This window comes from Salvelinus fontinalis, chromosome 19, assembly GCF_029448725.1.
Source record: "Salvelinus fontinalis isolate EN_2023a chromosome 19, ASM2944872v1, whole genome shotgun sequence".
In the NCBI taxonomy this organism is placed as follows: Eukaryota; Metazoa; Chordata; class Actinopteri; order Salmoniformes; family Salmonidae; genus Salvelinus; species Salvelinus fontinalis.
Genome location: NC_074683.1, coordinates 41,197,970 through 41,219,179, shown reverse-complemented (window position 1 = coordinate 41,219,179; position 21,210 = coordinate 41,197,970). Strand labels below are relative to the sequence as shown.

The 21,210-nt window shown below is 43.8% G+C and overlaps 1 protein-coding gene across 6 annotated transcripts in view; it reads right to left on the bottom strand.

The window, feature by feature from the left end:
- LOC129816739 (interleukin-1 receptor accessory protein-like 1-B) overlaps positions 1–21,210 on the bottom strand; it is a 347,946-nt gene that overhangs the window by 307,534 nt on the left and 19,202 nt on the right. For all 6 annotated transcript variants that reach the window (XM_055871558.1, XM_055871562.1, XM_055871561.1 and 3 more), the window contains exon 2: positions 7,014–7,115. In XM_055871558.1, coding sequence (XP_055727533.1) covers positions 7,014–7,095 — 82 coding nt within the window. In that variant the 5' untranslated portion in view covers positions 7,096–7,115. The remainder of the gene's footprint in view (positions 1–7,013; positions 7,116–21,210) is intronic.

The following is a 21,210-nucleotide window of genomic DNA, read 5'->3' as shown; positions in this document are numbered from 1 at the left end:
GCCGTAGGAGGGCAACAACCCAGCAGCAGGACGGCTACCTCCGCCTTTGTGCAAGGAGGTGCATTGCCAGAGCCCTGCAAAATGACCTCCAGCAGGCCACAAATGTGTATACATTCCTCAAATTCTGTTGAAAAACGTTTCTTAAACGGAAGCAAACAGAATGAAACTGGGATAAACACACCTGAATTTATCCAATAGAAACTCACATTTGCAACTGTTGGACTAATGATTACACCCTAGATCAGCTAGCTGCAGGCAAGAGTGTGCAAGGCGGTATTGAATGTGTCACTGTCTGTCACCTTGATTACTCAAAATTCTGAGCTAGGTGAATGGGTGACTAGAATATGAATGATTCAATATGCTGTTATAGAAATAAGGCCATGCTCTTAAAAACAATATCATCCTCCCTCATCTTAAACGATAACTGATTGATTACAACATGTGATAAAATGAAACTACACATGTGACAACAAAACCCAGGTGTCAAATGTGAAAATATTTTACTTGAACCTTTTGCTGCAGTGGGCTAAATCAGTGTCACACAGAGTGTTTCTTAGTAGTCTTAAACACATTTACTTTGAAACAAAAGTATTCACCTCACACACATGGTTATGGACTTAAAAAAAGAAGACACCTGTACCATGTCAGATATAGAGTTGAAATGTATTACATTTTGAGTTTGCATCCCAATATTACACTTTATAAACTGAAATATAACAAAACCGTTTGACATTGAAACATAGGATTGTGGGCGTTTTTTATTTTTACAATGTTTATTAATTATGAAATTATGAAAAATATGAATAACATTCCACCCATGAGGCCACCAGGTAATTTGACTGCAGGAAAGGGCTACAAGACATAAAGGACATTAATTGAAACCGTCTTGGTCCTCTGCAGGCTTTATCTAGTTACCGGTTTGTTCCAGGGGTGTTGTTAGGATGTTTTTTGAATATTGAGTCAGGGTCCACCTCTTGGTTGCTAGGTACCTGAAGTTCCTGCTGCGCCACCAGGTCAGTGGACATAATCGAGATTGGCTATACATATATTGCCAAGAATAACTTTCTGCACTTTGCCTAAAGTATATACACCTTGAAGATGTTATCTCTTTAAAATGAAAGTATGATGCTGTATTTTCTTTTCAATTAGTGTAAAAAAAGAATCTGGTATTATTTTGTACTGTAGCCACACTTGGGACTCAGCCTTAACTGGGATTTTAACTTGTAAGCACTTGGTCGCAAGCAACCTGAAATGTCCTGCTACATCAACAGGTCTGTGAGCCTAAAAGAGATATGGCTACAGACCCATTGGCAAGAATGCATTTCTACATTATGCTAAAAGCTACCCAGAATCAAGTAAATACATTTTCACCACAACGTTCAAAATAAAAAAAATAAAACTAGCAGTACTCAAGGACACTTGACATAGAGTTTACTGTATATGAATGCTTTGGGGATTTGAAGTTGCAAACTCTTGGTTGAGTGCATCCATGTTTCTGCAGTGCCACCAGGTTCATACTTATTGCTTGGAACATGTATTTACACACTCTCCAAAAATAAGGGTATGGTTAGGGGACAGTGTTGTTCCCTGAGGTACAAAAAGGTCAAGGGTGCACTTCACAGGTACACATATGAACTCACATGGTAGCGTTCAGTAACTTGAGGGTAAAAGGGACATTTATCTCCCCAATATTTTTAATATAAGGAATGATAATCAATGCGCTTTGATAGGTGGGGGAAATGTAGAGTGGGCTCATTAGCATATTTGGGGGAGTGGTCAAATGCATGTGTAGTTGTGCCAACTCTCAGTAGAAGTGTCATAGCAGTTTAACCCTTGTGTGGTGTTTGGGTCTGTGGAAAGCAGTTTCAATGTTTACTAAAAGAAAAATGATAGAATTTATAATATTTTCAACCTGAGACTCATTGCTCTTGGCTCATTTTCTGAGAAGAACATGTAAAATAACACATTTTCATTAGGTACACACAGTGCACCCATCTTCACATTTATATATCATATGTGATGTTCAGATCCACTGGACCTGGGGGTAATAAAAGTGTGGAAAAGTGTGTGTGTGTAGGTGAAAAAAAGTACAAATGAAACAAAAAGGTTTGCCGTGTGACTCCACTCTGTCTTCCCCTGCTGTTTCAATATTGCACCAAGAACCTGTCTGTCTCCCTGCCTGACTGCCTGACTGTCTGTCTCCCTGCCTGACTGTCTGTCTCCCTGCCTGACTGTCTGTCTCCCTGCCTGACTGCCTGTCTCCCTGCCTGACTGCCTGTCTCCTGCTTTTCTCGCACTCTTTACCCTTTTTATTGTTTATTGAAACTACCCAATGACTTGCATGAACCTGCACAATGTTATTACAATACATTATTTCGATACATTGTAAAGAAAATCTGTATTTTCCCACACTCTACCCCAGCCAGGTGCAAAAACACGACAAATAAATAACTTTGCATGTGTGGCTCCTTACCACAATCAATCAGTATGGCAAAAATAATCTCTGCTCAGACGGCCTTAGAAATAATTTTTGCAGAGAGAGAAGCTAGTGTGGAAGGAGCGTCTTCCACTCTCGAAGATGAAGAATTTTCTGAATATGACGATCGTGTCTCTGTCAATTCGGAGACTGCCAGTTAGTTAGAAGAAGAGGATGAGATTGACGCTCAGCCAGCCCCAGGACCATGTGTAGGGTTCCAGAAACACATCTTTTCACATGTGAAATGTCACATGTGTAGTGTTCCAGAAACACGTCTTTTCACATGTGAAATGTCACATGTGTAGTGTTCCAGAAACACATCTTTTCACATGTGAAATGTCACGTGTAGTGTTCCAGAAACATGTGTTTTCACATGTGAAATGTCACATGTGTAGTGTTCCAGAAACACGTGTTTTCACATGTGAAATGTCACATGTGTAGTGTTCCAGAAACACGTCTTTTCACATGTGAAAATCTGTGTGTTTGGAACACTACATATCTGAAAACACTGGGGTTCTTTTACACACTTTAACACCTGATTCAACACTACAAATGTTACAGTGAAAAATCAACACTAGGTTACACTGGCCAATTTGCTGTGCAGAAACAATTGAACCAATTAAGGGAAAACATCAATAACTCAACAAAAGAAAGAAAACCACAGTCAATCAAACTAACCACTCACACAATACACACAACTCCTTGAGCTGCTAACTAAAGAAAACCACAGTCAATCAAACTAACCACTCACACAATACACACAACTCCTTGAGCTGCTAACTAAAGAAAACCACAGTCAATCAAACTAACCACTCACACAATACACACAACTCCTTGAGCTGCTAACTAAAGAAAACCAGGTAACACCAGATAAAACTCTAAGCACGCCAGACAGGCTACATAACAGACTAGTCAACCTAACCCGTGACACATGCAGTGCTTCTGAAGACATATTGTCTTGCCTTTATCTTGTCTGCCCATAGATACTATATGAGGCACCAGGTAATGACCATGATCATGACTACAGAAAAGCTGACGTTTCACACACACACAACACACACACAGCTTTTTTCCCGTGAACTGTCAGGACTTTTTGGGGATTCAAAATATATACCCATTTAAAATGATATTTTCCTAACCGCTGACCCTATACCTAAAGAAGGAAAACATACACACACACAGTTGGAAGGATTGAGAGTTGAGGGGATCAGTGCAAGACTGTCGTCAGCTCCTCTCTGGTAGAAAGAGATGATTTATAGGACAAGTGTGTCTATAACCTACACTATATGTGGTTAACCTCTAGTCAGCAGTAGGGCTAGGTGGACACATCGTGTGTGTAGTCCCTCTCCAGCTGAAACACATCATTCATGGGTAAGGTGCAGTGCCCCTCTGCCCTTTGTGTCTGTCTGTGTTCCTCCGTCTGGAAAACCTTTAAAGGTCATCCTTTAAAGCTTGAGACATGTACTCCACCATGTCTGCCCTACACAAACACAAGTGAGACCAGGACTGGAGCCAGGGGTAAATGACATGGAGATGGGGAGTAATACCAGGACTTGAGCCAGGGGTAAATAACATGGAGATGGGGAGGAATACCAGGACTGGAGCCAGGGGTAAATAACATGGAGATGGGGAGTAATACCAGGACTGGAGCCAGGGGTAAATAACATGGAGATGGGGAGTAATACCAGGACTGGAGCCAGGGGTAAATAACATGGAGATGGGGAGTAATACCAGGACTGGAGCCAGGGGTAAATGACATGGAGATGGGGAGTAATACCAGGACTGGAGCCAGGGGTAAATAACGTGGAGATGGGGAGTAATACCAGGACTGGAGCCAGGGGTAAATGACATGGAGATGGGGAGTAATACCTGGACTGGAGCCAGGGGTAAATGATGTGGAGATGGGGAGTAATACCAGGACTGGAGCCAGGGGTAAATAACGTGGAGATGGGGAGTAATACCTGGACTGGAGCCAGGGGTAAATGATGTGGAGATGGGGAGTAATACCAGGACTGGAGCCAGGGGTAAATAACATGGAGATGGGGAGTAATACCTGGACTGGAGCCAGGGGTAAATGATGTGGAGATGGGGAGTAATACCAGGACTGGAGCCAGGGGTAAATGATGTGGAGATGGGGAGTAATACCAGGACTGGAGCCAGGGGTAAATGACATGGAGATGGGGAGTAATACCAGGACTGGAGCCAGGGGTAAATAACATGGAGATGGGGAGTAATACCTGGACTGGAGCCAGGGGTAAATGACATGGAGATGGGGAGGAATACCTGGACTGGAGCCAGGGGTAAATGACATGGAGATGGGGAGGAATACCAGGACTGGAGCCAGGGGTAAATAACATGGAGATGGGGAGGAATACCAGGACTGGAGCCAGGGGTAAATAACATGGAGATGGGGAGGAATACCAGGACTGGAGCCAGGGGTAAATAACATGGAGATGGGGAGGAATACCAGGACTGGAGCCAGGGGTAAATAACATGGAGATGGGGAGGAATACCAGGACTGGAGCCAGGGGTAAATAACATGGAGATGGGGAGTAATACCAGGGGCCCTGGGAGAGGGACTGTATACACAAGAGCTCAAGACAGGCAAACACACACATATACTGCACATACGTGTGCACACATACTGTATGTACACACATATGAGCACACACACACACTGCAGTCAGACCATAGCGGGTCAATTCAGTACTTTACCTGGTAATGAACCGACTAATATCTGTGGTCTGGGAATAATGGCTAGCCAAACTGTAGTCCTTTCAACTAGGAGGAACAGGCGAGATGTCTTTCTGACCAACTGATATCTAATCTGAAAACAAAGTCTCGGTTTATTTATTTTTTAAATCCCCCCATTTTTTCCCCAATTTCAATCTTGTCTCATTGCTGCAACTCCCTAACGGGCATGGGAGGCAAAGGTTGAGTCATGCGTCCTCCAAAACATGACCCGCCAAACCTTGCTTCTTAACACCCGCCTGCTTAACCCAGAAGCCAGCCACACCAATGTGTCGGAGGAAACACTGTTCAACTGACGACCAGGGTCAGGCCCGCCACAAGGAGATGCTAGAATGCAATGACCCAAGTAAAGCCCCCCCTGACCAAACCCTCCCCTAACCCGGATGACGCTGGGCCAATTGTGCGCCACCCTATGGGACTCATAGCCGGTTGTGATAAGCCCGGGATCGAACCCGGGTCTGTAGTGATGCCTCACAAAGGCTACGTTTAAAGCAATTTGAGCGATGCCAATATTCATCGCAATCCATCCACATCAAGACATGCAGGCTGAAATATCAAAACTAACTCTGAACCAACTATATTAATTTGGGTTCAGGTCGAAACACATGAAACATGCATGAACATTTAGTTAGCTAGTTTGCCGTTGCAGCCCTGTGTGAAACGTCATAAACATTGGGTTGTTATTTTACTTGAAATGCACAAGGTTGACCCATTTTGAGTCACACAAAAGTGTGTTCTCTTCTCCGACAATTAATCCACAGATAAAAGGTTTGTTTCTTGGAATTTCTCTTCCTTCAGTCTTCTTCTTCTTCTTCTGTGGACTTTATATGGCGGTTGGCAACCAACTTTAAGGTGTATTTACCACCACCAACTGGACTGGAGTGTGGACCTCAGTTCATCTTTCAATCATCCACGTACGTATAGGCGCCTAAAAAACTGGGAGATGGGAGAGGCGGGACTTGCGGCGCATCAAGTGTCAAAAATAGACCAAGTTCTATTTTAGCGCCTGGCTAAGCAGACGCTCGTTGACGTGTGCCAGCAGTTTGGATGAAATGATTGAATAACATGTATGTGTACATTTATTTCGCAACGCTTGCGCACACACGCGGGCGTTGTGGTCAGCATGTTAAAGACACAGTGCCTGTTTTTGGGGCTCAGTCATTGACAGTCTGCAGCAACTAGTTAGCTCACTGAAACAGATTACTCTCAGCTCTATCAATTCCTGTCATGAACAAAGTTTCTCTCTTCAATCTTTTCTTCCATCCATTTTCTTCTTCGACCTTTGCATTTGTTCACAATTGATGCTCAATTTGCAGCTGTTTAGAGCCAAAATGAGTTTCGCATTAACCCTTGGCGACCCTGAGACAGAGCGATAAGATTACTGGGTGTCTGCCAGTCTCTCTCGCTGCATGGGGGGGAATGCTATCTAGCTCTGAGAAGTGTCATTCAGTATGTCAGTCATGTTTAAAATGTAGATAGGCAGGCAGGTAATCATACTCCATCCAGCCCCAAAGACAGACAGAAATGTCAATTTCACATTTAAAAAGCTCAACAGACATATAGTGAATGAGATTGACACAGGGAAATGGGTAAGGGGAATGCCCTATGCAATTATCTCAGCTCCATTTCCTTCATTATGGTTAGTGGAGACACACACACATCTCAACTAAGTTCCTGGAACTACTAACATTTGCCATTAAAACAGACGTCTAGCTCAACCCCACCACTCAGGTGGGAGGAGACACAGGAAACAGGAAGTAGAGAGACAAAGAGGAAGTGTACATACCTGAGCCTCTCTTGGAGACTGTCTTCATGGCGCGGGACAGGGTGACATACAGCAGGATCAGGAGAGGGCTAGGAGGCCTCATTTTCCCCTTGACCTAACAGCCTAGGATACAGAGAGAGAGAGAGAGAGAGAGAGAGGAAGAAAGAGCGAGAGAGAAGGAGAGAGAAGAAGAGAGAAGACAAGTCAGTCATCTTTCAAGAGAAGATAAAGTTACCCCTTGTCCCACACATCGAAGATAGCACAGCCATCAGAGAACTAAGATGTTATATTAAACCCACACACACACTCATGTACGCACGCTCACACACACACACATAAACACATACACTCCTTTACTTACATTCCGCTAATGGCATCTAATGATTTCTTCTTGTGATTGCAATAGAGACAAGTTATCACAGCAGGAGAAATTTCACCAAATATCATTCCGCGGCGAAGATGCTGACGAATCAATAAAGACATAATGACGTGTAAAGAACACCCTTTTTTAAATCTCGGCTTCATTAAAAATGGAGGAGTGTGAAGGTTGGTGTGAGGGGGATTTGATATTCAAAGGATGGCTATTCCACACACACGTGATCGTTCATATAGAAATGATCCTAGGCACCTCTATGGACATCGTAGATCATGTTACCAGATGAAGGCGGTAGGTTGGTTCATTCTGTGGTTCATCCCATGGTAGTAAATGACACCCTGTGTGGCAGATACCCTGTGTGTTTGTGTCTTAAGTTAGATGGAAAACACACAATTGTTAATCCATTGGTAACTCCTGATCAGCACTGGCGTTGAGGAGTACACCACATCAGTCACTGGCTTTATAAATAAGGGCATTGAGGACGTCGTCCCCAGAGTGACTGTACGTACATACCCCAACCAGAAGCCATGGATTACAGGCAACATTCGCAATGAGCTAAAGGGTAGAGCTGGCACTTTCAAGGTGCGGGACTCTAACCCGGAAGTTTATAAGAAATCCTGCTATGCCCTCTGACGAACCATCAAATAGGCAAAGCGGCAATACACGACTAAGATTAAATCGTACTACACCGGCTCCAACGCTCGTCGGATTTGTCAGAGTCTGCAAACTATTACAGACTACAAAGGGAAGCACAGCCGCGAGCTGGCCAGTGACACAAGCCTACCAGACGAGCTAAATCACTTCTATGCTCGCTTCGAGGCTAGCAACACTGAGGCATGCATGAGAGCATCAGCTGTTCCAGACGACTGTGTGATCACGCTCTCCGTAGCCAACGTGAGTAAGACCTTTAAACAGGTCAACATTTACAAGGCCGCTGGGCCAGACGGATTATCAGGACGTGTGCTCCGGGCATGTGCTGACCAACTGGCGGGTGTCTTCACTGACATTTTCAACATGTCCCTGATTGAGTCTGTATTACCAACATGCTTCAAGCAGACCACCATAGTCCCTGTGCCCAAGAACACTAAGGTAAACTGCCTAAATGACTACAGACCTGTAGCATTAATGTCCGTAGCCATGAAGTGCTTTGAAAGGCTGGTCATGGTTCACATTAACACCATTATCCCAGAAACCCTAAACCCACTCCAATGTGTATACACCTCAAACAGATCCACATATGATGCATTCTCTATTGCACTCCACTGTCGTTTCCCACCTGGACAAAAGGAACACCTACGTGAGAATGCTATTCATTGACTACAGCTCAGCGTTCAACACCATAGTGCCCTCAAAGCTCATCACTAAGCTAAGGACTAAACACCTCCCTCTGCAACTGGATCCTGGACTTCCTGACGGGCCAACCCCAGGTGGTGAGGGTAGGTAGCAACACATCTGTCACGCTGAACCTCAACACTGGAGCCCCTCAGGGGTGCGTGCTCAGTCCCCTACTGTGCTCCCTGTCCACCCATGATTGCATGACCAGGCACGACTCCAACACCATAATTAAATTAACAACAGTGTTAGGCCTGATCACCGACAATGTCGAGACAGCCTGTAGGGGAGAGATCAGAGACCTGTCCGTGTGGTGCCAGAATAACAACCTATCCCTCAACGTAACCAAGACAAAGGAGATGATTGTGGACTACAGGAAAAGGTGTAGCAGGTTGAGAGCTTCAAGGTCCTTGGTGTCCACATCACCAACAAACTATCATGGTCCAAACACACCAACACAGTTGTGAAGAGGGCACGGCAAAACCTATTTCCCCTCAGGAGACTGAAAAGATTTGTCATGGGTCCTCAGATCCTCAAAAGTTTCTACAGCTGCACCATCGAGAGCAGCATCCTGACTGTTTGCATCACTGCCTTGTACGGCAACTGCTTGGCCTCCATATGCAAGGCACTACAGAGGGTAGTGTATACAGCCAAGTACATCACTGGGGCTAAGCTTCCTGCCATCCAGGACCTCTACATCAGGCGGTGTCCGAGGAAGGCCCTAAAAATTGTCAAAGATCCCAGCCACCCCAGTCATAGACTGTTCTCTCTACTACCGCATGGCAAGCGGTAACAGAGCACCAAGTCTAGGACCAAAAGGCTTCCCAACAGCTTTTGCCCCCAAGCAATAAGACTTCTGAACAGGTAATCAAATGGCTACTGCATTGTGTGTGTGTCCAACCCCTCTTTTACGTTACTGCTGCTCTCTGTTTATCATCTATGCACAGTCACTTTAACTATACATTCTCCCTCTGAGGGTAGGTAGCAACACATCTGCCACGCTGATCCTCAACACTGGAGCTTACCAGGGGTGCGTGCTCAGTCCCCTCCTGTACTCCCTGTTCACCCACGGCTGCATGGCCAGGCACGACTCCAACACCATCATTAAGTTTGCTGACGACACAACAGTGGTAGGCCTGATTGCCGACAACGACGAGACAGCCTATAGGGAGGAGGTCAGAGACCTGGCCGTGTGGTGCCAGAATAACAACCAATCCCTCAACGTAACCAAGACTAAGGAGATGATTGTGGACTACAGGAAAAGGAGCACCGAGCACGTCCCCATTCTCATCGACGGGGCTGTAGTGGAGCAGGTTGAGAGCTTCAAATTCCTTGGTGTCCACATCAACAACAAACTAGAATGGTCCAAACACACCAAGACAGTCATGAAGAGGGCACGACAAAGCCCATCCCCCCTCAGGAAACGAAAAAGATTTGGCATGGGTCCTGAGATCCTTAAAAGGTTCTACAGCTGCAACACCGAGAGCATCCTGACCGGTTGCATCACTGCCTGGTACGGCAATTGCTCGGCCTCCGACCGCAAGGCACTTCAGTGGGTAATGCGTACAGCCCAGTACATCACTGGGGCAAAGCTGCCTGCCATCCAGGACCTCTCCACCAGGCGGTGTCAGAGGAACACCCTGAAAATTGTCAAAGACCCCAGCCACCCCAGTCACAGACCGTTCTCTCTACTACCGCATGGCAAGCGGTACCGGAGTGCCAAGTCTAGGACAAAAAGGCTTCTCAACAGTTTTTACCCCCAAGCCATAAGACTCCTGAACAGGTAACCAAATGGTTACCCAGAGTATTTGCATTGTGTGCCCCCCCAACCCCTCTTTTACGCTGCTGCTACTCTCTGTTTATCTTATATGCATAGTCACTTTAACTATACATTCATGTACATACTACGTCAATTGGCCCGACCAACCAGCGCTCCCGCACATTGGCTAACCGGGCTATCTGCATTGTGTCCCTCCACCCGCCAACCCCTCTTTTTACGCTACTGCTACTCTCTGTTCATCATATATGCATAGTCACTTTAACCATATCTACATGTACATACTACCTCAATAAGCCAGACTAACCGGTGTCTGTATATAGCCTTGCTACTCTTATTTTCAAATGTCATTTTACTGTTGTTTTATTTCTTTACTTACCTACACAAACACACACACACACACACACACACACACACACACACACACACACACACACACACACACACACACACACACACACACACACACACACACACACATACGTGTTTTTCTCTACACTATTGGTTAGAGCCTGTAAGTAAGGATTTCACTGTAAGGTGAAAATACATGTTGTATTCGGGGCACGTGACATAAATTTGATTTGATTTGTATAAAAGTTACACAATAATATGACTTCAAATATCACTCTGCAGAGATCTACATTATATAGTTCTTCAAAATTCAGTACTCTTTTAAATGAGGAAAAGATGGCCTTCTATCCCTCTGAACATATTCCCCATTTCATTATTCCAAAGTACCAAACAATGAAAACAAAGCTTTTGAAGAACCCCTTTGGAAAAGGCCTGCGGATGCAAATATAGTTGATTGAGTGGGCTGGGTTGGATTCGGGTTAAAGTATTTAAATTGAGACTTGAAACGACACGATTCCGGTGGCTACCGTAGCAACAAAGGGTTCAGATGTGACAGCGACCATAGACTGAAAGACTGAGAGGCAAGGAGAGGAGGAGAGAGAGGACACAACAACAAACGGCCCTGGGAAAAGTGGAGGGAGTTCAGCCAGTGTCAGACCCACATTTCAATATGAGAGGAGAAGAACACAGAGCAAATTAACCCTCTAAACCAGAAAGGACCAGGATGGAACCCTGGTTTATAGAGAAAGACAAAAGCAAATGATGAGGAGAATGTTTGAGCACTGCTGCAGTCTCTGTCAGTCACGTGTGTGAGTTTGAGAGAAAGAGAGAGAGCGAGAGAGAGAGTGTGTATGTGCGTGTATATGCATGTGAGAATGTGTGTGTGTGTGTGTGTGTGTGTGTGTGTGTGTGTGTGTGTGTGTGTGTGTGTGTGTGTGTGTCTGCGTTCGTGTGTGTGTTTGCATGTGAGAGAGAGTGTGTGTTTGCATGTGAGAGAGTGTGTGTGTGTGTGAGAGAGAGTGTGTGTGTCTGCGTTCGTGTGTGTTTGCATGTGAGAGAGTGTGTGTGTCTGCGTTCGTGTGTGTGTTTGCATGTGAGCAAGTGTGTGTGTGTGTCTGCGTTCGTGTTTGTGTTTGCATGTGAAAGAGTGTGTGTGTCTGCATTCGTGTGTGTGTTTGCATGTGAGAGAGTGTGTGTGTGTGTGTCTGCGTTCGTGTGTGTGTTTGCATATGAGAGAGTGTGTGTGTTTGCATGTGAGAGAATGTGTGCGTTTGTGTGTGTGTTTGCATGTGAGAGAGTGTGTGTGTGTGTTTGCATGTGAGAGTGTGTGTGCATGTGAGAGAGTGTGTGTGTGCATGTGAGAGAGTGGGTGTGTTTGCATGTGAGAGAGTGTGTGTGTGTGTTTGCATGTGAGAGAGTGTGTGTGTGTGTGCATGTGAGAGAGTGTGTGCATGTGAGAGAGTGTGTGCATGTGAGAGAGTGTGTGTGTGTGCATGTGAGAGAGTGTGTGTGTGTGCATGTGAGAGCGTGTGTGTGTTTGCATGTGAGAGAGTGTGTGTGTCTGCGTTCGTGTGTGTGTTTGCATGTGAGAGAGTGTGTGTGTTTGCATGTGAGAGAGTGTGTGTGTGTTTGCATGTGAGAGAGTGTGTGTGTGTTTGCATGTGAGAGAGTGTGTGTGTGTTTGCATGTGAGAGAGTGTGTGTGTGTTTGCATGTGAGAGAGTGTGTGTGTGTTTGCATGTGAGAGAGTGTGTGTTTGCATGTGAGAGAGTGTGTGTTTGCATGTGAGAGAGTGTGTGTTTACATGTGAGAGAGTGTGTGTTTTCATGTGAGAGAGTGTGTGTGTGTGTGTGTGTTTACATGTGAGAGAGTGTGTGTGTGTTTGCATGTGAGAGAGTGTGTGTGTGTTTGCATGTGAGAGAGTGTGTGTGTGTGTTTGCATGTGAGAGAATGTGTGTGTGTGTGTGTGTGTGTGTGTGTGTGTGTGTGTGTGTGTGTGTGTGTGTGTGTGTGTGTGTGTGTGTGTGTGTGTGTGTGTGTGTGTGTGTGTGTGTGTGTGTGTGAGAGTGTGTGTGTGTTTGCATGTGAGAGAGTGTGTGTGTGTTTGCATGTGAGAGAGTGTGTGTGTGTTTGCATGTGAGAGAGTGTGTGTGTGTGTGTGTGTGTTTGGATGTGAGAGAGTGTGTGTGTGTGCATGTGAGAGAGTGTGTGTGTGTGTGTGTGTGTGTGTGCATGTGAGAGAGTGTGTGTGTGTGTGTGTGTGCATGTGAGAGAGTGTGTGTGTGTGTGTGCATGTGAGAGAGTGTGTGTTTACATGTGAGAGAGTGTGTGTGTTTGCATGTGAGAGAGTGTGTGTCTGTTTACATGTGAGAGAGCGTGTGTGTGTTTGCATGTTAGAGAGTGTGTGTTTGCATGTGAGAGAATGTGTGTGTGTGTGTGTGCGTGTGTTTGCATGTGAGAGAGTGTGTGTGTGTTTGCATGTGAGAGAGTGTGTGTGTGTTTGCATGTGAGAGAGTGTGTGTGTGTGTTTGCATGTGAGAGAGTGTGTGTGTGTTTGCATGTGAGAGAGTGTGTGTGTGTGTTTGCATGTGAGAGAGTGTGTGGGTGTGCATGTGAGAGAGTGTGTGTGTGTGCATGTGAGAGAGTGTGTGTTTGTGTGCATGTGAGAGAGCGTGTGTGTGTGTGTGTGTGTGCATGTGAGAGAGTGTGTGCATGTGTGAGAGTGTGTGTGTGTTTGCATGTGAGAGTGTGTGTGTGTGTGCTCAGATTAGAATAGCTAATGAAAGGAGTCTCTCTCTCAGACTTTCTTCTAGGAAACGTCGTTCAGTCAGAAAACATGTCTGCCAAGATCGTTCTGGCAATGTCCCCGCTGCCTGCAGATTGGCGTCTCTTTGTTCCACTAAAAGGCCTTGAGAAGCAGTCGGCAATAAGCTCGTCAGTTGTTGAGAAATGTGTGTTTTTGGCTTGTGTTACCAACCCTTGGTGGATTTATTGTCTTAAACACAGCGCACACACACCACTAGATAAAGAGGTTGATGGAAATGGATGGATGGAGAAAAGGATTGGTGGAAGGAAGGATTTAGAGGAAGAGATTTGAGACCAAAGACGAGCTACTGGGTGTGCAGGGTTCTTCTGCACAAACCAGAGCCTGCACACACTGCCTCGCTCCTGGAGCAGGGCTGACCACCAGAGTCCTAGATGCTAGTCAACAAGGTTTTTCCCCATATGTAGAACCACTGGCCAACATGGGTGCTGGCAGAAACAACATAAAGACCCCCCCCCCACACACACACACACAAACAAGCATGCACACACACACATACAGTATGCACCCACTAGGGCTGGCACAATAATCATATAATAATGTAACCAACAATTATGGGCAATAACCTTGAAGTATATAATAAAAATTATCTTAATACATACATTTTTGAAGGGAGGTGATTCAGCTTTCGATAAAGTTTAACCAACAGCAGTTTTTCATTTTGACATTAAGCGGGTAAAGTTGGTAATTGCGGTAAAAACTATTGTTAACAAGCGGTCAAAACTATTGTTAACAAGCGGTCAAAACTATTGTTAACAAGCGGTCAAAACTATTGTTAACAAGCGGTCAAAACTATTGTTAACAAGCGGTCAAAACTATTGTTAACAAGCGGTCAAAACTATTGGTTGGTCAAAACTATTGTTAACAAGCGGTCAAAACTATTGGTTGGTCAAAACTATTGGTTGGTCAAAACTATTGGTAACACGCGGTCAAAACTATTGGTTGGTCAAAACTATTGGTAACACGCGGTCAAAACTATTGTTAACAAGCGGTCAAAACTATTGTTAACAAGCGGTCAAAACTATTGTTAACAAGCGGTCAAAACTATTGTTAACAAGCGGTCAAAACTATTGTTAACAAGCGGTCAAAACTATTGGTTGGTCAAAACTATTGGTAACAAGCGGTCAAAACTATTGGTTGGTCAAAACTATTGGTTGGTCAAAACTATTGGTAACAAGCAGTCAAAACTATTGGTTGGTCAAAACTATTGGTTGGTCAAAACTATTGGTAACAAGCGGTCAAAACTATTGGTTGGTCAAAACTATTGGTAACAAGCAGTCAAAACTATTGGTTGGTCAAAACTATTGGTTGGTCAAAACTATTGTTAACAAGCGGTCAAAACTATTGGTTGGTCAAAACTATTGGTAACAAGCAGTCAAAACTATTGGTAACACGCGGTCAAAACTATTGGTAACAAGCGGTCAAAACTATTGGTAACACGCGGTCAAAACTTTTGGTAACAAGCGGTCAAAACTTTTGGTTGGTCAAAACTATTGGTTGGTCAAAACTATTGGTAACAAGCGGTCAAAACGATTGTTTTTTGAGATGGCAGTGTCACTAATCTGTGTTGTATTCATTAGGTATGTCGTAGCTCATTTTTAAAGATGCATTTTGATGCATTACAACCTCAAAACATTTTTCATTATGACAATAAACGTGGTCATTTGCATTATAATTCATCGTTACCCAAAATTCCATAATCATCACAACTCTAGCAACCACACACAAGGTTAGATATAACACGGGGGAGGCTACAACTAGCTGGAACGACTACAGGCCACAACTGTGAGTGAGACAGATACAGTAACACAGACAGAGAGAGACCCCAGCCAGCAGTAGTAGTCTATACACACAGGAAGCCCATTCACAGGTCACACTTCCTGTCAGACTGCCTGGCTGTCTGTCTCCCACTGTAATGTCTCAAAGCGTTCCCTGTCACAGTCTGCTCCCCACAACAATTGCACGGTGCTCCTGAAAGACCCAGCCATGTCACGCATTCACAAGCTCACTGGGACCAGGGGCCTTGCCAAGCATGACATCATCACCCCCCTCATCCCACACAGAGAGGGCATTGTGACAACCGCCCCCTGTCGCTTGTCCTCTCTCTCCATTCCCCCTCTAACATTTAAATATTCTCTACTAGGAGGTACAGACCATAACACAAAGACTCTTTCTCCCAAACAAACACACAGACCACTAACTGCTCAATCAGATGTAACATGGGGGTTAAAACATTCAAGCTCTTCTGTTAAGTCTCTGAAAGAGAACATCTTTGGACGTAGTGAAGTGTTACCAACACCAACATTGAATGAGGACATGAGTGACTGTTTCCATCAACCTCCCTAATTGGGTGACTCTCTGAGACCAGGGAAAACACCCTTTCAACACTTTGAGACTTCTTCAAGTTGGAATATATATATATATTTTACCCTTAAAATTCACCTGTGAAGGAGATCGGAGATATATTTACAGGTATATTCTACATTTCCATATCCAAAGTTATGTTTGATGTCACTTCATTTCACACAGAAGGAAAAAGGCTTGATCTCCCCAACTGAAGAATGTGTCTCATGCACAGCTGAGTTCTGATGTTCCATTGTTTCCAGGGCAACTGGGGGTACAGGGTAGACAGGTAATCAGGTGATGCGGAGCAGGATAGCTGAGCTAGTGTAGCTTTAAGTGAATCTCTCTCCCAGGAACACACGATGGAAAATGTTTAATCAGTAATAATATCAGACCAACCTGAATTAAACAATTTTTTTATCATTTATGTTTTCACAGGTTTTTGATAAGAGCAATTCTGAATCAATTTACCACTATTAACAGTTGGGGAGGGATACTAGGGCTGAGGAAAGTAGGACACCACAAGGCGGAACACACATATACTGTAAGTATAGATACACACACACACGTGTATACATGCACGTACACACACACACACACACACACACACACACACACACACACACACACACACACACACACACACACACACACACACACACACACACACACACACACACACACACACACACACACACACACACACGCGCACACATACCAGCAAGCCACGCACACATGATCATATAGAGATATACTGTGTAGAACAGACATGCCTCTTTGACATATAGATTAAGAAAACATGTTGGCTCTATTCATGACATGTCTATGTGCACCAACGGTCAGTATGATGTCCCCTCCTGACCTTGATCTGACAACAGTTGGGACAGTGCAGATCTGGCCAGTGTGGGTTTCCTTCCAACAAGCTTTCCAACAATATGACATATTATCTGACCGCCATCCATACTCGCCAGCCAAACTCATTTGCTCCGAGGCATCGGGACGGGAGCAGGTGTGTGAGGATGTACACAGCGCGAAACCCACGGATCAGCGGCTCGTGACGCCAGAACACACACTGACTCACACACGTACGCACGTATGCACACAACTCACCGCTTGCCTGCCCTCTATAAGCGGAAAATGAGGGTTACAGCTCAGCGTCGGGCTACGACGCCCTGAAGGAAGAGTGATGGAATTGACTGTCTGCTCCCATTGTTGTAGGAATGTATCTCCCTGGATAGCTGTTTCTCTCTCCCTGCTCCTCCGCCTACTCTTCAGCAAATTCAATTATCATCTCACCTTATTTGTCCCACCGCGCTCACTCTGCTGTGTGTGTGAAAGAGTGTGTGTGTGTGTGCATACGTTTGTGAGTATGTGTGTGCACGTGGTGTGTCATCGGCTATGCACACATATCCTATATCAACACACCGCTAACAATTTGTCAATGACACTATAAAGACATCCTTATTCACGGCACCTATAGCCAGAAGGGTTCGTTAACATTTGATGATGCCACTAACCCTGAACAGTGATTCCAGCAAGGCTCTAAATTAAATATTTTCATTGGTAGCACCAGAAAGAAGCACCATTTCTTTTTTGAGACTTATCCTATATGAATTCTAGCTACTTTTGAAGCACATGGTGTGCTCTAGAAACTAATATGTAACACTGTAAATACATTTGTTTATCATGAAAAGCTCAAATGTTGATAAATACACCTGTCATTGAAATTACAAAGTCATTTGTGGAATATTAGGTTTCTGTGGTGGTGGTGTAAAAGGTCTATTTTCATGTTGTGATGCATTGCATTGAAAATAGAACACTGTCTCTTTGAGAGTGTCACCTTTGTGATGATGACATTAGTGATGGAAAAGTCGGTTCCTTCGGCTCTTTTCACTGACTCAGATCTTCTCGATTCGTTCAGTAAAAAGAACAACTCTTTCGACTCATTTCATTAATTTGAGTCAGTAATTACAAGGGCCCGGTTTCCCGATAGTGATCGAACTTAGGCTTCGGAGTGTTTTAACGATGCATCTTTCCCACCATGGCCGAACATGTACAGTAACATACACTACGTTTCCCAAAACACCATGCAGAGAGAACGTTCGCTAATTGCGTTGTTGACGCATGTGTCGATACTGACAGGATCAACTTTCTCCATTAAAATCTTATATTAACATTAGAGTTATTCCACAATACTTACGACGGATCAGGTCCTAGAAATATTTTATCACTTATGGCTGCAAATATTTACTCTAATGCTTACCCTATAATAATGCACTAAATCAAGATTTTGCACATCATTGCGCAAATGTTAGGCTACACATGAAATATATTCAGACAAATTACAGACAGTAGCCTACAAGCAGCAAAATACAGCTGAAGTCGAAAGTTTACATACACCTTTGCCAAATACATTTAAACTCAGTTTTTCACAATTCCTGACATTTAATCCTAGTAAAAATTCCCTGTCTTAGGTCACCACTTTTTTAAGAATGTGAAATGTCAGAATAATACTAGAGGGAATGATTTATTTCAGATTTTATTTCTTTCATCACATTCCCAGTGGGTCAGAAGTTACCATACACTCAATTAGTATTTGGTAGCATTGCCTTTAAATTGTTTAACTTGGGTCAAACGTTTTGGGTAGCCTTCCACAAGCTTCCCACAATAAGTTGGGGGAAGTTTGGCCCATTCCTCCTGACAGACCTGGTGTAACTGAGTCAGGTTTGTAGGCCTCCTTGTGAGCACACGCTTTTTCAGTTCTGCCCACAAATGTTCCATAGGATTGAGGTCATGGCTTTGTGATGCCACACTCCAATACCTTGACTTTGTTGTCCTTAAGTCATTTTGCCACAACTTTGGAAGCATGCTTGGGGTCATTGTCCATTTGGAAGACCCATTCATCTACCAATCTTTAACTTCCTGACTGATGTCTTGAGATGTTGCTTCAATATATCCACATAATCTTCCTCCCTCTTGATGCCATCTATTTTGTGAAGTGCACCTGTCCCTCCTGCAGCAAAGCACCCCCACAACATGATGCTGCCACCCCCGTGCTTCACACTTGGGATGGTGTTCTTCGGCTTGCAAGTCTCCCCGTTTTTCCTCCAAACATAACGATGTTCATTATGGCCAAACAGTTCTATTTTTGTTTCATCAGACCAGAGGAATTTCTCCAAAAGTACTTGCCACAACTCTAGTTTGTTAACAAGAAATTTGTGGAGTGGTTGAAAAACGAGTTTTAATGACTCCAACCTAAGTGTATGTAAACTTCCGACTTCAACTGTAACAATGGTTTTGGGAAACAGCTCTGAGATTTAACGATACTCCTACGAAGGTTCTAACTATGAACCTAGCCTTAAGATGCTTTTGGGAAACCAGGCCCAGTTTGTTAGCAACTATCTAGCTAGATAGCTAACATGACTGAACAAGGTGTAAAACAAATGCAGCCCGCGAGTAGTTTTAGAACGGCCCACAACATGGTTTATGAATTTAAAATGCAGCCCCACAATTCGTGACAGGAATAAAAAAAACATTGCAACGGTAATATGGTTCAGCTGTTTGGCTTAGAAACAAGCAGTTTTGGCTTTATTAATGATGCAAGCATGACGTAAATTAATCTGCGCTCTGGAATCAATGGAACAGGGAAGCAATCATTACAATAATTCTTATTATAAAAAATATATATTTTTTGTATTTTATCCCCTTTTTCTCCCCAATTTCGGTCATCGCTACAACTCCCCAAAGGGCTCGGGAGGCGAAGGTCGAAAGATGCGTCCTCCGAAACATGACCCGCCAAACCGCGCTTCTTAATATCCGCCCGCTCAACCCAGAAGCTAGCCGCACCAACGTTCAACTGACGACCGGTGTCAGCCTGCAGGCACCCGGCCCGCCACAAGGAGTCGCTAGAGTGCGATTAGCCAGGTAAAGCCCCCCGGCCAAACCCTGCCCTAACCCGGACGATGCTGGGCCAATTGTACGCCACCCTATGGGACTACCGATCATGGTCAGTTGTGATACAGCCTTAGATCGCTGCACCACTCAGGAGGCCCTATTACAAGAATTATTCTAAAAATATATAATTATATTGGATTCTTGGGGGGGTTGCACGTGCTCCCAAATTAAAAGTCCAGGTCGCAGAGGTAAATATTTTATTTGCATATGTGACCAAATTAGGTTCAAGTAGTACATTATGAGAAAAAGGTTTTGGTATATTTCATTCCATTCCCGAGCTGTCAAATTATTCATTGTCTTTTGTTTGGAGCGCTCCTGTTAATATTGAGTATAGACACACACCTGACTTCCCATAGAAGTAGGCCTAGGCTACCTGGCCTGTGTGCAAATGTAGGGCTATATATGTCCCCATTTGGGGATCTGATACTATTTCTGATTGTCTTAACTCACCATCACTGTGGAGCTTCTCAAAGTATTTTTTTTTTGCCTCAAACAGCAAATAAACTAAGTCTGTTCATTGAGAATGACATTAGTTCCTATTTGAAAAATCTTTCCAGCTCTCTCACTTTCGATAACCACTCAGCATGAAAGGGGAAAAAAATGTAATGCTCTGATCAAGGGGAATAGGCCTACCTTTTACATCATATCCCTTGCGCAAATTTGCTAGCAGGATTGAGCTGGACCAAGTTAATAGGTGATACAATGTTTCATGATTCAAGTTCGTTGCAGACAGGCCATTGTGTAGCCAATGTGATTTATAGGATATTTAATCAGGATATTTTCTTCCTGCAGGCTGCAATGTTTTAATTTGTTGGTTTATGTAGGCTATTTTTACATATTGGCAACGGCAATATAATTTACTTTTATATTCGTATCATTTTCATTTAGATATATAGATTAACCACATCATTTTGATTTATGAAGACTTTATTAGAAATTAAATTAAACTGTTCCATGAAACTGTGTACATGAAGAAAAAAAAGTGTACAAATTTTACACTTTTTTGTTCTTCTGCTTAGGCTATATTGGAGCTAGTTAGAAGCAAAGCTGCCATATCTGTCGGCGCCATTTTGAAATAAAATATTGTACTCCCTCTTTAATAATTAGTGTATCTTAATTTGTAATTGCAGTGCTTAAAGCATCAGACAAGCTAAGTAGCTTACATATAGTTGATTTTATTCAAACATAGGGTGTGTCTATACAGTACATGGAAAAATACACGTTTGAAAATGTCAACCAATCGAAAGAACAAACTACTCTCG